Here is a 16,686-nt window from a genome sequence, read left to right on the forward strand (position 1 = left end):
AGTCAGAAACTGGTTCGAGCATCCTGTCCCCGGAACCTAGGTCCTAACCGTCGGCAGTCCCCGCCCCTCCCTCACGCCGCCGCCGTAGGACGCTGGACTCCTCGAGCGGTAGCTATTTAGCAGCGACGTGACTCTTCTCCTTCTTCCCAGCACATCGGTTCAGGCGGTGCCGCGTCATAGTTGTGGCATCCCTTCCCTGGCGGTCCAAAAGCTTGGCGCATCATCCTGCAATGCGACGATGCGGAGGGGGCGCGGCGACCCTTCCTCTACGGCGCAAGCCCGGCTCCGCGGGAGGTGAGGGCGATGATGTGGTCTACTTCAACCTCCTGCGTCGGCTTTGGAGGGAGCCCGGGATCTCCCGCGGCAAGTTGCAAGGCTTCGCGCCCATTTATCTAGGACTCGGGTCTGGATCTCGCGGGCTGACGGGCCCTCATTCCCTATAGGACTCGTTGAAGGCGATGGTGGACATGGTGGATCAATCTGGTTCGAGTTGGGGAAGTTGGGATTGGCGACGAAGGGTGTGTCTAGAACACATCTAGATGTGACATAACTATATCACATCTAAGATGACATCAGCAATGTTTATAGCCTTTTGTTTGTCTTATTTGTTTGTTGGGTAATTATTAGTCCAGCCCAAAACAGCACTGTCCACGCTAGTTGTCCTCTGTTGTTTTTGATCGCTAAAGCCACTCACGTCTAGCATTAACGACGTCTCTAAAAAAAAGGAAAATAATAACGTTAGCGTCAACCTACGAAAAAAGCACCGAAGCATGCACGTCCCCCAAAAACATGTCTACGCGGGCGCCAGATGCTTTCTTCTTCTTCTTTTGCAGGAAAACTATTTTTTTCTTTTCAAAACATGAAAGTGTGTTTGGGGTAAAATACTAATAAAAATGATGAATTTAAATATTATGCACTCATCTGAAAATTGTTCATGAATTTGGCGAGTACAAAAATTGTTTGTGTTTAAAGAAATGTTCACAAGTCTTGAAAATATCTGTGATTCCTTGTGGATGCTAAAACAAAAAAATGGTCGTGAATTTGGAAAATGTTCACAAGTTCAAAAAATGGTCACGAGTTCCAGCAATGTTCCCGAATATGAAACAATGTTCACAAAGTTCAAACGATGTACGTGCATTGATGAAATGGTCAATAACATGAAAAAATTCAAAAGCCAAATGTCCAAGAATATTAAAAATGTTCACACGCTAAAAAAATGTTCATGTGTTCAAAAAATATTCGCGAGTTCCACAAAATGTTAGAGTATTAAAAATATGGTCGAGGATTAAGAAGATGATCAAGAATATGGAAACATGATCACGAGTTCCAGATACATTTACGACTTCAGAAAGTGTTCGTAGATATAAAAAATCATGAACTGAAAAAGATGATCATGGTTTCAAAAAATGCCCGGGAAACAATATCGACGGATACGAAAAACAGTTCATGAGTTCCAAAAATGGTCGGGGGTTCCAAAAATGTTCACGTATTAAAAGAAATGGCTGACGATTAAAAACAATGGCCCGGAATATGAAAAAATGTTCACATGTTCAATAAATTGTTCTCGCAAAAAAGGAAAAAAAAGTAGGATCCAATTGTGAGTCAAGGGTGGAGTTAGCAAAACAGGAGTAAGGGCACAGTTGCATGTCGATGGTGGACTTGCAACTGGGACAAAAAATAGTCGAGCCTAGTTGCGAGTCGATGTTTGACTTGCAACTGGGAAAGACTCAACCATATCTGTGAGTCGGTGGTGGACTTGCAAGCGAGGCAGAAATATTTTTTGAACTAGTTGTGACTCGAAGAGGGAACTTGCAAATTGGGGAAAAAGAGTCGGCCCAGTTGTATGCCAATGATGGATTTAAAACTTGAAAAAAAAGTGTCGAGCCAAGTTGCGAGTCGATCGTGGACTTGTAGTTCAGTAAAAAAATGTCGGTCCCAGTTGCAAGTCGAGAGTGAACTTGCAATTAGGGAAAAAATAGGATCAAGAGCCCAGTTTCATGGCAATGTTGGACTTGCAATGGGGACAAAAATGGTCGCCCCCTCCCAAGTTGCGTGTCAAGAGTGGATTTGCAATTGGGAAAAAACGGGTCGAGTTTAGTTGCATGTCGAGGGTGGACTTGCAACTGAGACAAAAAATGGGTTGGGCCTCAGGGTGGAATTATAACTAGGAGAAGAAGCCCCCGGCTGCATGTCGAGGGTGGACTTGCAACTGAGGTGTGTCGGGCCCAGTTGCAAGTCAATGGTTGACTTGCAGTTGGGGCAACTAAAAAAAGTAGGACACGCCCCAGTTGTGAGTGGATGGTTGACTTGCAACTGGTCCCCTACAAACATGCGCCCCTCTCTAGTTGCGAGTCGATGGTTGACATGCAACTGGGGCCACTACAAAAAAGTACAACGCGTCCTAGTTGCGAGTCGATGGTTGACTTGCAATTGAGGCAACTACAAAACAGTTGGACACGCCCTAGTTGCGAGTTGATGGTTGACTTGCAACTGGTCCCCTACAAACATGCACCTCCTCCCTAGTTGCAAGTCGATGGTTGACATGCAACCTGGGGCATTACAAAATGTACGACGTGTAGTTGCGAGTCGATGGTAGACTTGCAACTGCGCCCCTATAAACATATATCCCCCTAGTTGTGAACCAATGGTTGGCACGCAACTAGTGTTGGGGAACGTAGCAGAAATTCAAAAATTTTCCTACGTATCACCAAGATCTACCTATGGAGAGACCAGCAATGAGTAGAAAGAGAGTGCATCTACATACCCTTGTAGATCGCTAAGCGGAAGCGTTCAAGTGAACGGGGTTGATGGAGTCGTACTCGTCGTGATTCAAATCACCGATGACCAAGTGCCGAACGGACGGCACCTCCGCGTTCAACACACGTACAGCCCGGTGACGTCTCCCACGCCTTGATCCAGCAAGGAGAGAGGGAGAGGTTGAGGAAGACTCCATCTAGCAGCAGCACAACGGCGTGGTGGTGATGGAGGAGCGTGGCAATCCTGCAGGGCTTCGCCAAGCACCTACGGGAGAGGAGGAGGTGTCACGGGAGGGAGGGAGGCGCCAAGGGCTCAGGTGTGGATGCCCTCCCTCCCCTCCACTATATATAGGGGCAGGGGAGAGGGGGGAGGCGCAGCCTTGCCCCCTACTCCAAGAAAGGGGTGCGGCCAAGAGGGGGGGAGGAGTCCATCCTCCCCAAGGCACCTCGGAGGTGCCTTCCCCCTCGAGGACTCTTCCCTCTAGGGTTCCCTAGGCGCATGGGCCTCTTGGGGCTGGTGCCCTTGGCCCATGTAGGCCAAGGCGCACCCCCTACAGCCCATGTGGCCCCCCGGGGCAGGTGGCCCCACCCGGTGGGCCCCCGGGACCCTTCCGGTGGTCCCGGTACAATACCGATGACCCCGAAACTTGTCCCGATGGCCGAAACAGGACTTCCTATATATAAATCTTTACCTCCGGACCATTCCGGAACTCCTCGTGACGTCCGGGATCTCATCCGGGACTCCGAACAACATTCGGTTACCACATACAAGCTTCCTTTATAACCCTAGCGTCATCGAACCTTAAGTGTGTAGACCCTACGGGTTCGGGAGACATGCAGACATGACCGAGACGTTCTCCGGTCAATAACCAACAGCGGGATCTGGATACCCATGTTGGCTCCCACATGTTCCACGATGATCTCATCGGATGAACCACGATGTCAAGGACTCAATCGATCCCGTATTCAATTCCCTTTGTCTATCGGTATGTTACTTGCCCGAGATTCGATCGTCGGTATACCGATACCTTGTTCAATCTCGTTACCGGCAAGTCACTTTACTCGTTCCGTAACACATCATCCCGTGATCAACTCCTTGGTCACATTGCGCATATGATGATGTCCTACCGAGTGGGCCCAGAGATACCTCTCCGTTTACACGGAGTGACAAATCCCAGTCTCGATCCGCATAAAACAATAGATACTTTCGGAGATACCTGTAGTGCACCTTTATAGTCACCCAGTTACGTTGTGACGTTTGATACACCCAAAGCACTCCTACGGTATCCAGGAGTTACACGATCTCATGGTCAAAGGAAGAGATACTTGACATTGGCAAAGCTCTAGCAAATGAACTACACGATCTTTTGTGCTAGCTTAGGATTGGGTCTTGTCCATCACATCATTCTCCTAATGATGTGATCCCGTTATCAACGACATCCAATGTCCATAGCCAGGAAACCATGACTATCTGTTGATCACAACGAGCTAGTCAACTAGAGGCTCACTAGGGACATATTGTGGTCTATGTATTCACACGTGTATTACGATTTCCGGATAATACAGTTATAGCATGAATAAAAGACAATTATCATGAACAAGGAAATATAATAATAATACTTTTATTATTGCCTCTAGGGCATATTTCCAACAGTCTCCCACTTGCACTAGAGTCAATAATCTAGTTCACATCGCCATGTGATTAACACTCACAGGTCACATCGCCATGTGACTAATACCCAAGAGTTTACTAGAGTCAGTAGTCTAGTTCACATCACTATGTGATTAACACTCAATGAGTTTTATGTTTGATCATGTTGCTTGTGAGAGAGGTTTTAGTCAACGGGTCTGAACCTTTCAGATCCGTGTGTGCTTTACAAATCTCTATGTCATCTCCTAGATGCAGCTACCACGCTCTATTTGGAGCTATTCCAAACAACTGTTCTACTTGGAGCTATTCTAAATTATTGCTCCATTATATGTATCCGGTCTCTCTACTCAGAGCTATCCGGATAGGTGTCAAGCTTGCATCGACGTAACCTTTACGACGAACTCTTTTACCACCTCCATAATCGAGAAAAATTCCTTAGTCCACTAGTTACTAAGGATAACTTTGACCGCTGTCCTGTGAGCCATTCTTGGATCACTCTTGTACCCCTTGACTGACTCATGGCAAGGCACACCTCAGGTGCGGTACACAGCATAGCATACTGAAGAGCCTACGTCTTAAGCATAGGGGACGACCTTCGTCCTTTCTCTCTATTCTGCCGTGGTCGAGCTTTAAGTCTTAACTTCGTACCTTACAACTCAGGCAAGAACTCCTTCTTTGACTGATCCATCTTGAACACCTTCAAGATCATGTCAAGGTATATGCTCATTTGAAAGTACCATTAAGCATTTTTGATCTATCCTCATAGATCTTGATGCTCAATGTTCAAGTAGCTTAATCTAGGTTTTCTATTGAAAAACACTTTCAAAATAACCCTATATGCTTTCTAGAAATTCTACATCATCTCTGATCATCAATATGTCAACAACATATACTCATCAGAAATTCTATAGTGCTCCCACTCACTTCTTTGGAAATACAAGTTTCTCATAAACTTTGTACAAACCCAAAATCTTTGATCATCATCAAAGCATACATTCCAACTCCGAGATGCTCACTCCAGTCCTTAGAAGGATCGCTGGAGCTAGCATACCTTTTAGCATCCTTAGGATCGACAAAACTTTTCTGATTGTATTGCATACAACCTTTCCTCACGAAAACTGGTAAGGAAACTCGTTTTGATATCCATCTGCCAGATTTCATAAATACAGCTAATGCTAACATGATTCCGACGGACTTCAAGCATCGCTACGAGTGAGAAAATCTCATCGTAGTCAACTCCTTGAACTTGTCGGAAAACACTTCGCCACAAGTCGAGCTTCATAGATGGTGACATTACCATCCACGTCCGTCTTCTTATTAAAAGATCCATTTATCTCAATGGATTGCCGATCATCGGGCAAGTCCATCAAAGTCCATGCTTTGTTCTGATATATGGATACTATCTCGGATTTCATGGCTTCTAACCATTTGTCGGAATTCGGGCCCACCATCGCTTCTCCATAGCTCGTAGGTTCATTGTTGTCTAGCAACATGACCTTTAAGACAGGATCACCTTACCACTCCGAAGTAGTACGTGTCCTTGTCGTCCTACGAGGTTCGGTAGTGACTTGATCCGAAGTTTCATGATCAATATCATAAGCTTCCACTTCAATTGGTGTAGGTGCCACAGGAACAACTCCTGTGCCCTGTCACACACTAGTTGAAGAGACGGTTCAATAACCTCATCAAGTCTCCACCATCCTCCCACTCAATTCTTTCGAGAGAAACTTTTCCTCGAGAAAGGACCCGATTCTAGAAACAATCCATATTGCTTTCGGATCTGAATTAGGAGGTATACCCAACTGTTTTGGGTTTCCTATGAAGATGCATTTTATCCGCTTTGGGTTCGAGCTTATCAACCTGAAACTTTTTCATATAAGCGTCGCAGCCCCAAACTTTTAAGAAACGACAACTTAGGTTTCTCTAAACCATAATTCATACGGTGTCATCTCATCGGAATTACGTGGTGCCCTATTTAAAGTGAATGTGGTTGTCTCTAATGCCTAACCCATGAACGATAGTGGTAATTCGATAAGAGACATCATGGTACGCACCATATCCAATAGGGTGCAACTATGATGTTCGGACACACCATCACATTATGGTGTTCCAGGCGGTATTAATTGCGAAACAATTTCCACAATGTCTTAATTGTGTGCCAAAACTCGTAACTCAGATATTCATCTCTATGATCATATCATAGACATTTTATCCTCTTGTCACAATGATCTTCTACTTCACTCTGAAATTACTTGAACCATTCAATAATTCAGACTTGTGTTTCATCAAGTAAATATTCTCAACATCTACTCGAATCATCTGTGAAGTAAGAACATAACGATATTCACTGCATGCCTCAGCACTCATTGGACTGCACACATCAAAATGTGTTACTTCCAACAAGTTGCTATCTTGTTCCATCTTACTGAAAACGAGGCTTTTCAGTCATCTTGCCCATGTGGTATGATTTGCATATCTCAAGTGATTCAAAATCAAGTGAGTCCAAACGGTCCATTTGCATGGAGTTTCTTCATGCATATACACCAATAGACATGGTTCGCATGTCTCAAACTTTTCAAAAACGAGTGAGTCCAAAGATCCATCAACATGGAGCTTCTTCATGCGTTTTATACCATTATGACTTACATGGCAGTGCCACAAGTAAGTGGTACTATCATTACTATCTTATATCTTTTGGCATGAAAATGTGTATCACTACGACCGAGATTCAATAAACCATTCCTTTAGGTGCAAGACCATTGAAGGTATTATTCAAAAATAGAGTAACCATTATTCTCCTTAAATGAATAACCGTATTGCGATAGACATAATCCAATCATGTCTATGCTCAACGCAAACACCAATCTCGGTGGTAGAGGGAGCGTGCGATGCTTGATCATATCAACCTTGGAAACACTTCCAACATATATCGTCAGCTCACCTTTAGCTAGTCTCCGTTTATTCCGTAGCTTTTATTTCGAGTTACTAACACTTAGCAACCGAACCGGTATCTTATACCCTGGTGCTACTAGGAGTACTAGTAAAGTACACATTAACATAATGTATATCCAATATACTTCTATCGACCTTGCCAGCCTTCTCATCTACCAAGTATCTAGGGTAATGCTGCTCCAGTGGTTGTTCCCCTTATTACAGAAGCACTTAGTCTCGGGTTTGGGTTCAACCTCGGGTTTCTTCATTGGTGCAGCAGCTGATTTGCCGTTTCATGAAGTATCCCTTCTTCCCTTGCCCTTCTTGAAACTAGTGGTTTCATCAACCATCAACAATTGATGCTCCTTCTTGATTTCTACTTTCGCGGTGTCAAACATCGCGAATACCTCAAGGATCATCATATCTATCCCTGATATGTTATAGTTCATCACGAAGCTCTAGCAGCTTGGTGGCAATGACTTTGGAGAAACATCACTATCTCATCTGGAAGATCAACTCCCACTCGATTCAAGTGATTGTTGCACTCAGACAATCTGAGCACAAGCTCAACGATTGAGCTTTTCTCCCTTAGTTTGCAGGCTAAGAAAATCGTCGGAGGTCTTATACCTCTTGACGTGGGCACGAGCCTGAAATCCCAATTTCAGCCCTCGAAACATCTCATATGTTCCGCGACGTTTCGAAAACGTCTTTGGTGCCTCTACTTAAACCATTTAACTGAACTATCACGTAGTTATCAAAACGTGTATGTCCGATGTTCGCAACATCCACAAACGACGTTTGGGGTTCAGCACACTAAGCGGTGCATTAAGGACATAAGCTTTCTACTGTCGCATAATTGCTACTTTCAACTTTCAACTATATTTTCTCTAGGAACATATCTAAAACAGTAGAACTATAGCGCGAGCTACGACATAATTTGCAAAAGGTCTTTTGACTATGTTCAGGATAATTAAGTTCATCTTATGAACTCCCACTCAGATAGACATCCCTCTGGTCATCTAAGTGATCACATGATCCGAGTCAACTAGGCCGTGTCCGATCATCACGTGAGACGGACTAGTCATCATCGGTGAACATCTTCATGTTGATCGTATCTACTATACGACTCATGCTCGACCTTTCGGTCTCCGTGTTCCGAGGCCATGTCTGCACATGCTAGGCTCGTCAAGTTAACCCTAAGTGTTTTCGCTGTGTAAAACTGTCTTACACCCGTTGTATGTGAACGTAAGAATCCATCACACCCGATCATCACGTGGTGCTTAGAAGCGACGAACTGTAGCAACGGTGCACAGTTAGGGGAGAACACTTCTTGAAATTTTGTAAGGGATCATCTTATTTACTACCGTCGTCCTAAGTAAACAAGATGCATAAACATGATAAACATCACATGCAATCAAATAGTATAGTGACATGATATGGCCAATATCATATAGCTCCTTTTGATCTTCATCTTCGGGGCTCCATGATCATCATCGTCACCGGCATGACACCATGATCTCCATCATCATGATCTCCATCATCGTGTCTTCATGAAGTTGTCACGCCAACGACTACTTCTACTTCTATGACTAACGCGTTTAGCAATAAAGTAAAGTAGTTTACATGGCGTTCTTCAATGACACGCAGGTCATACAATAAATAAAGACAACTCCTATGGCTCCTGCCGGTTGTCATACTCATCGACATGCAAGTCGTGAATCCTATTACAAAAACATGATCAATCTCATACATCACATATATCATTCATCACATCCTTTTGGCCATATCACATCACATAGCATACCCTGCAAAAACAAGTTAGACGTCCTCTAATTGTTGTTGCATGTTTTACGTGGCTGCTATGGGTTTCTAGCAAGAACGTTTCTTACCTACGCAAGACCACAACGTGATATGCCAATTGCTATTTACCCTTCATAAGGACCCTTTTCATCGAATCCGTTCCGACTAAAGTGGGAGAGACTGGCACCCGCTAGCCACCTTATGCACCAAGTGCATGTCAATCGGTGGAACCTGTCTCACGTAAGAGTACGTGTAAGGTCGGTCCGGGCCGCTTCATCCCACAATACCGTCGAAACAAGATTGGACTAGTAACGGTAAGCATATTGAACAACATCAACGCCCACAACTACTTTGTGTTCTACTCGTGCAAAGAATCTACGCAATAGACCTAGCTCATGATGCCACTGTTGGGGAACGTAGCAGAAATTCAAAAATTTTCCTACGTATCACCAAGATCTATCTATGGAGAGACCAGCAACGAGTAGAAAGGAGAGTGCATCTACATACCCTTGTAGATCGCTAAGCGGAAGCGTTCAAGTGAACGGGGTTGATGGAGTCGTACTCGTCGTGATTCAAATCACCGATGATCAAGTGCCGAACGGACGGCACCTCCGCGTTCAACACACGTACAGCCCGGTGACGTCTCCCACGCCTTGATCCAGCAAGGAGAGAGGGAGAGGTTGAGGAAGACTCCATCCAGCAGCAGCACAACGGCGTGGTGGTGATGGAGGAGCGTGGCAATCCTGCAGGGCTTCGCCAAGCACCTACGGGAGAGGAGGAGGTGTCACGGGAGGGAGGGAGGCGCCAAGGGCTCAGGTGTGGATGCCCTCCCTCCCCTCCACTATATATAGGGGCAGGGGAGAGGGGGGAGGCGCAGCCTTGCCCCCTACTCCAAGAAAGGGGTGCGGCCAAGAGGGGGGGAGGAGTCCATCCTCCCCAAGGCACCTCGGAGGTGCCTTCCCCCTCGAGGACTCTTCCCTCTAGGGTTCCCTAGGCGCATGGGCCTCTTGGGGCTGGTGCCCTTGGCCCATGTAGGCCAAGGCGCACCCCCTACAGCCCATGTGGCCCCCCGGGGCAGGTGGCCCCACCCGGTGGGCCCCCGGGACCCTTCCGGTGGTCCCGGTACAATACCGATGACCCCGAAACTTGTCCCGATGGCCGAAACAGGACTTCCTATATATAAATCTTTACCTCCGGACCATTCCGGAACTCCTCGTGACGTCCGGGATCTCATCCGGGACTCCGAACAACATTCGGTTACCACATACAAGCTTCCTTTATAACCCTAGCGTCATCGAACCTTAAGTGTGTAGACCCTACGGGTTCGGGAGACATGCAGACATGACCGAGACGTTCTCCAGTCAATAACCAACAGCGGGATCTGGATACCCATGTTGGCTCCCACATGTTCCACGATGATCTCATCGGATGAACCACGATGTCAAGGACTCAATCGATCCCGTATTCAATTCCCTTTGTCTATCGGTATGTTACTTGCCCGAGATTCGATCGTCGGTATACCGATACCTTGTTCAATCTCGTTACCGGCAAGTCACTTTACTCGTTCCGTAACACATCATCCCGTGATCAACTCCTTGGTCACATTGCGCATATGATGATGTCCTACCGAGTGGGCCCAGAGATACCTCTCCGTTTACACGGAGTGACAAATCCCAGTCTCGATCCGCATAAAACAATAGATACTTTCGGAGATACCTGTAGTGCACCTTTATAGTCACCCAGTTACGTTGTGACGTTTGATACACCCAAAGCACTCCTACGGTATCCAGGAGTTACACGATCTCATGGTCAAAGGAAGAGATACTTGACATTGGCAAAGCTCTAGCAAATGAACTACACGATCTTTTGTGCTAGGCTTAGGATTGGGTCTTGTCCATCACATCATTCTCCTAATGATGTGATCCCGTTATCAACGACATCCAATGTCCATAGTCAGGAAACCATGACTATCCGTTGATCATAACGAGCTAGTCAACTAGAGGCTCACCAGGGACATATTGTGGTCTATGTATTCACACGTGTATTACGATTTCCGGATAATACAGTTATAGCATGAATAAAAGACAATTATCATGAACAAGGAAATATAATAATAATACTTTTATTATTGCCTCTAGGGCATATTTCCAACAACTAGGGCCACTACAAAAAAGTAAGATGATTCGTAGTTGAGAGTCGATGGTTGACTTGCAACTGGGCCCCTATAAACATACGCCCCCCTAGTTGCGAGTCGACGGTTGACTGACAACTGGGCCCCTACAAACATACGTCCCCCTAGTTGCGAGTCCATGGTTAACTTGCAACTAGGTCCCTACAAACATACGTCCCTCGCCTAGTTGCGAATTGATGGTGGACTTGCAAACTGGGCCCCTACAAACATATGCCGCCCCCCTAGTTGCTAGTCGATGTTTGACTTGCAGCTAGGCCCCTACAAACATACGTTCCCCTTAGTTTCAACTTGATGGCTGACAAGCAACTAGGGCCACTACAAAAAAGTACGACGCGTGCTAGTTGCGAGTCGATGGTTGACTTGCAAGTGCCCCCCCCCCCTACAAACAAACACCCATCCTAGTTGTGAGTAGATGGTTGACTTGCAACTGGGTGCCTATAGACATAGGCCCCCCTAGTTGCGGGTCGGTGGTTGACTTGCAACTAGGCCCCTACAAACGTATTCCCCTAGTTGCAAGTCGATGGTTGACGTGCAATTGGGGTAACTACAAAAAAGTACAACGTGTCCCAGTTGCAAGTCGATGGTTGACTTGCAACTGGGCCCCTACAGACTGACGCCCCCCTAGTTGCGAGTCGCAACTGGGGCCACTATAAAAAAGTAGGGCATGTCCTAGTTACGAGTGGATGGTTGACTTGTAACTAGACCCCTACAGCACATACGCCCCTCTAGTTGTGAGTTGATGATAGACATTTTGCTGAAAATTGAAACAACAAGCCTAGGAATGTGTCACTGGTGTTCATGTTGGTCGATTAGTTAGGGATTAACATACCTGCCTTCACATAAACTAGGAAGGGACCAGAGATTATTTCTCAGCGGCTCAGGTACTTCATGCTTCAGCTACTGCCATAATTACACTGCCAGAAAAAACACGGCACACCCAAAGCAGAGTAGTTCCCAGTACGTCTTACCTTCTGGAACTGATCCAAACTCTTCAACTCAACCAGGGTTCAGAGAGTTCACCAATCTGCCGTAACTGTCAGCCTGTCACAATCTCAGAGTCTATATAACAATGGTCCATTGTTGAGAAAATCGTTAACTGGTAGCTGCTCGGATGGCTAACGAGTAGGGGATTAATCGGTTAATCGGCCATTTAATCAATTAATCGGACGATTTTTCGGTTTATCGGCTACTCGGTGACCCTATGAGTAGGGATTAATCGGCAAGTTAACTGGTTAATCGGATGAATTCTTGAACAGGGCAATGGTCTATATATACTCATTTCTATTTATGTAAATCGTAGTAGGGTAAGATTTCTTATAGCCTATACAGGGGATAATATGCACACATGGGAACAAACACACTCATGCACCCTCCACCTTCAGCTGGGAAGGGGGCGTTGGGATCCGTTCAGCACCTCACCGGGCCGCTCTGCTCGCGAAACACGGACAAACACAACGCACACACTCACACCTATAACATCTGCTTTCTTATCTGCACAGCGCAAAGCAAGCGAGGTTCCCTGCTGGCTGTTTGCGGCCTAGAAAAGCTGGAAAAAGAGGCTTGTCGAACCGTCGCCGAATGACCGGAGGTCTGCTGGCTTCACCAGTGCCCTGCACAGTGGGCAGGTGCGCTCCCTCTCAAACCTGCCATCATCCAGAAAGACGTTAGTACAAAGGAAACGCCAATAGATACTCAGAGTGTTGAGATCATGAAACAAAACTGTAACTAGAGTGGAGTGGACGGAATGTCTGCGCGTTACCATTCAGAGACACAATCTTCACAGAAGACATGTTTACAGCGCAAAAGAATGGGGACGTGCATCTTCTCTTGGCATATAGCACACATATCTCCAGCAGCAGCAACCTGAGTGCACACACGCCGCATCGGTAGTCAAGTTACATGAAAGATGCATGCCAAAAGTTCCACTACACAATGCATATTTTCACATGCCATCGTTACTTATAAACATTCAGTAACAAGTGACAGCCAACAGCTTCTTAGTGTCTAATAAAGCATACAAAATTACCTGCTCACTCGTTGCATATGAGCCATAATGAAAGTCTTTATGGGACAATGCTCTCAGTGATGTAAAAAATGATTGAATCTGCCAAGCAAAAAGGTAAGTGTTAGAAGGCATCTGCTCAGTATCACTGCTAAAATTGCATAGGAAGGTATATCACCTTTTCCACAACAGATGTCAACTTGAACGTAAGATATAGTCCAGTGGTTAGCGAGGAAAATAGACTCCCATACTCCTTGTTCAGGAAAAAGCGATACCATACAGGAGCAGGCAATAAGGCACGGTACAGAAGTAGAAAGTATTCCACAAGTGTTAACATTTGACCCTGAACAAAAAGGCAAAATTGGTTATGGCTCCCTGATTATACAGAAAAACAATAGCACTGCACCTGGAGCTATAAGGAAAAATACCAAGATACATCACAGAAATCTAGGATTACAAGCGTTACCTGCCTACGATAGCTACGGCCCTTGGTGTTCCTGTAGTACATTAGCAGTATGCACTTCACAATCATAGCAGTTTGGCGCACCATTGTATCTGAACAAATTTTAGAAGAAATCGAACACGATTACAAACTTCATGAAGAAAGTATCAGTTCTAGACAGTTTGGTTAATTTAATCTATGTTATCCACTGAACATAGATTTATATACTTGAAGTATAGAGATGCACCACCACTTATAAATAGAAAACAACCTAGTTTATCTCTACATATCCACATTCAACAAATCCGATGAACTTTTGAGCCAGTTAACACCATTAACATTTAAAAGGACCCTAGTACCAGCAATTAAACGTTTTCAGGCCGTATGACGTCCACAGAATGAACTTAGAAGCAATACAAGTGGCAACGATTAAATATGTTCAAGCATCATAGGTAAAAATAACATACCATTCACTAGGATTACAAATATTGCATGCCAAAATGGTGGTATATCTTTTGGAGGAAGCATGACCAGAGGTCTGATAAGATCACCATTCTTGTAACACCAGTACACTCCAGATACATGAACGACAAATAATATTGTAATCCCAACAAGAATTAACATTTTTCTCTCCCCCTGCATCAAGCAGAAGAAAAGAAGCGAAGTTAGCCAGATGGTAACAGGATCATAGTTAAAACACTTATGCACAAATGATAACATCAGCAAGCATCCTCATACAAGGAACATACATAGCTAATAGATTTTCGTGACTTCAGAAGATGAAGATAAAGGAAGGGGCATGAAAGATACTTACAAGCTACAACTACCTATACAAATAGAACTCTCTCGCAATTCCAGGAACCAATTAGTTGCTGCAATAATGATCAAACTAATGGACCGCATGTAATCATTTCCATTTGGAATTTCTTTGGTGCAGGGTAAGGGCATAAACCAACAAAGATATCCAATTAATTTACCTTACAGTCAACAGGACAACACAATTCATGCAAAGAAGAACATGGCATACAAAGGCATGTAAAGGTAATGCGTGAATACAGAAAATTCATGAAAATGCTCGATACAATCTGGAGTATGGATGGTTGCAATGGATTTCATAGTGTTGGCTGCCCAGCTTTTGGTGTGTTTTTAACTTCCTGAACTCAAAGGTGGATGGCACGGTGTGATTTCGTTTTCTATGAAAATGGAACAGGGGCTTTTGCCCTGTTAATCTATAAAGCACTCAACGCAACAATAATGTTACCATGTAAGCACGCACAAAAAAATATCACCATCATATTTGCTCAAAGATGCGCTGAACTGAAACATTTTAATTAGATATAAACTATAACACTAAGCAACATGATTGCATACAATGAGTTGGACTTATTTCATTAATCGATACTCTTTAGTCTTTAGTTCTTACACACTAAGCTTGGGGTAAACTACACCAGAGCCAAAAATTTCAGCAAAACGGGCACAAAACCTACCTTTAGAGCAGTCTGCTTGCGCAGGATGTCATTGGACTTGAACATCACGGCAGCAATCCAGATGGTGACAAAGAAACCTGCATGAAACAAACCAGATCAGTCCACGGTTTCTCAGTGATCCCAACGTTCACAAATAAACAAATGAAACCATAAGTCCCACCCACGATTTTTCACAAGATAAACGAATGCGGTCATACACAGACGACAACATATCAATTTGCACTGGTGGATCATGGATTTAAAATAAACAGAGGGGCAGGGGGAAGGACCTTGCAGGTGCTGTCTGATGAAGACGACGAGCAGCAGCAGCGTGAATGGCAGTATCTGCTCCACCCACCTGGCCACCTGCTGTATGTCGTACCTCTGGTATGAGGAGGAGGAGTCGGCGCCGGCCGCGGCCGCCGGCGCGGAGGGTTGCGCCCCTCCCGCGGCGTCCCCCTCCTCCTGCACGACGGCCCCGTCGGTGGCCGCCGGCCCCACGATCCGGATCGACACCTCGCCGCCCCCGGCGGACGGGTGGTGCGGGCCGGGGTCGGCGCGGAGGACGCCCGAGTACTCGAGCAGCGCCGAGAGCGGCGCCTGGATGAAGCTGGAGGCGGAGAAATGCACGCCGTAGCGCCTGGAGGACACGGCCGCGGAGGCCTGGGCCTGCGGCTGCGTCTGGGGCCGCGGCGACACCGGGGGCGTGGTGGTCGGCGTCGTCGTCCGCGGTGGTGGCGGCGCGTCCATCATCGGGCCGTCGGCCGCGGGGCCGGGTCGCGACGGCAGCTTCCAGGGGCGCCTGCGGCGGAGGAGCGCGGGCGGGTCGGCGGCGGCGTCGCAGGGCGGGGGCGCGCGGAGGCAGGCGGCGAGGCGGAGGCGGAGGCGGCGGAGGGGGCTCGCCGTGGCCGTGGCGGCGTCGGGTTGGTCGGTTGTCGCGGTCGCGGCGCGAGGAGTTCGTTCCTGGAGAGAGGCTTTTGGTTTTGGGATATTTCCTCTGCCCCGTACGCCACGCCTGCCCGCCTTTCCAATCCTTCTCCCTCCCTCGGGCTCGGGTTCGGGCGTGGGCGTGGGCGCGGGCGGGTTATGTTTGGGCGAGGCGAGGGTGACGTGGCCGCGGCGGGATGGGGATACGCCGTCTGCCTCTGCGTCGCTCCTGTCCGGCCTCTTTGGTTGGCTCAATTGATTAATCATCATCATGTGTCTGGTTCAGACTTTGTATTAGGACCTGATTAATTGCATAATCTGTCGGCGTCGCTACTAGAAGGACTGGTTCTTAGCTAAAAGAAGAGAAGGGTTGGTTCTGCGAGTCTTTTCTCGCCCGTACTGCTGGACCAGCTTAGGCATTGAGCACAAAAAACATGTATTTCGCACGGGCAATATTGAATTTATGCTCCAGCCAACTCATCCAAAAGTCCGAACAGATGGAAAGATGCGGGAAATATAT

At 46.3% G+C, this 16,686-nt stretch overlaps 1 protein-coding gene across 1 annotated transcript; it reads right to left on the reverse strand.

The window, feature by feature from the left end:
• Positions 1-12,590: 12,590 nt before the first annotated feature.
• Positions 12,591-16,454, reverse strand: LOC123060284 (RING finger and transmembrane domain-containing protein 2). The gene is made up of 8 exons (XM_044482905.1): positions 15,530-16,454; positions 15,261-15,337; positions 14,241-14,409; positions 13,798-13,886; positions 13,510-13,674; positions 13,356-13,433; positions 13,089-13,192; positions 12,591-12,972 (listed from the first exon to the last, which is right to left on the reverse strand). The coding sequence occupies exons 1-8, from the start codon at positions 16,437-16,439 to the stop codon at positions 12,867-12,869; spliced, it is 1,698 nt and encodes a 565-aa protein (XP_044338840.1). The 5' UTR covers positions 16,440-16,454; the 3' UTR covers positions 12,591-12,866.
• Between the last annotated feature and the right edge of the window lie 232 nt (positions 16,455-16,686).

Source organism: Triticum aestivum, chromosome 3A, assembly GCF_018294505.1.
Source record: "Triticum aestivum cultivar Chinese Spring chromosome 3A, IWGSC CS RefSeq v2.1, whole genome shotgun sequence".
Taxonomy (NCBI): domain Eukaryota; kingdom Viridiplantae; phylum Streptophyta; class Magnoliopsida; order Poales; family Poaceae; genus Triticum; species Triticum aestivum.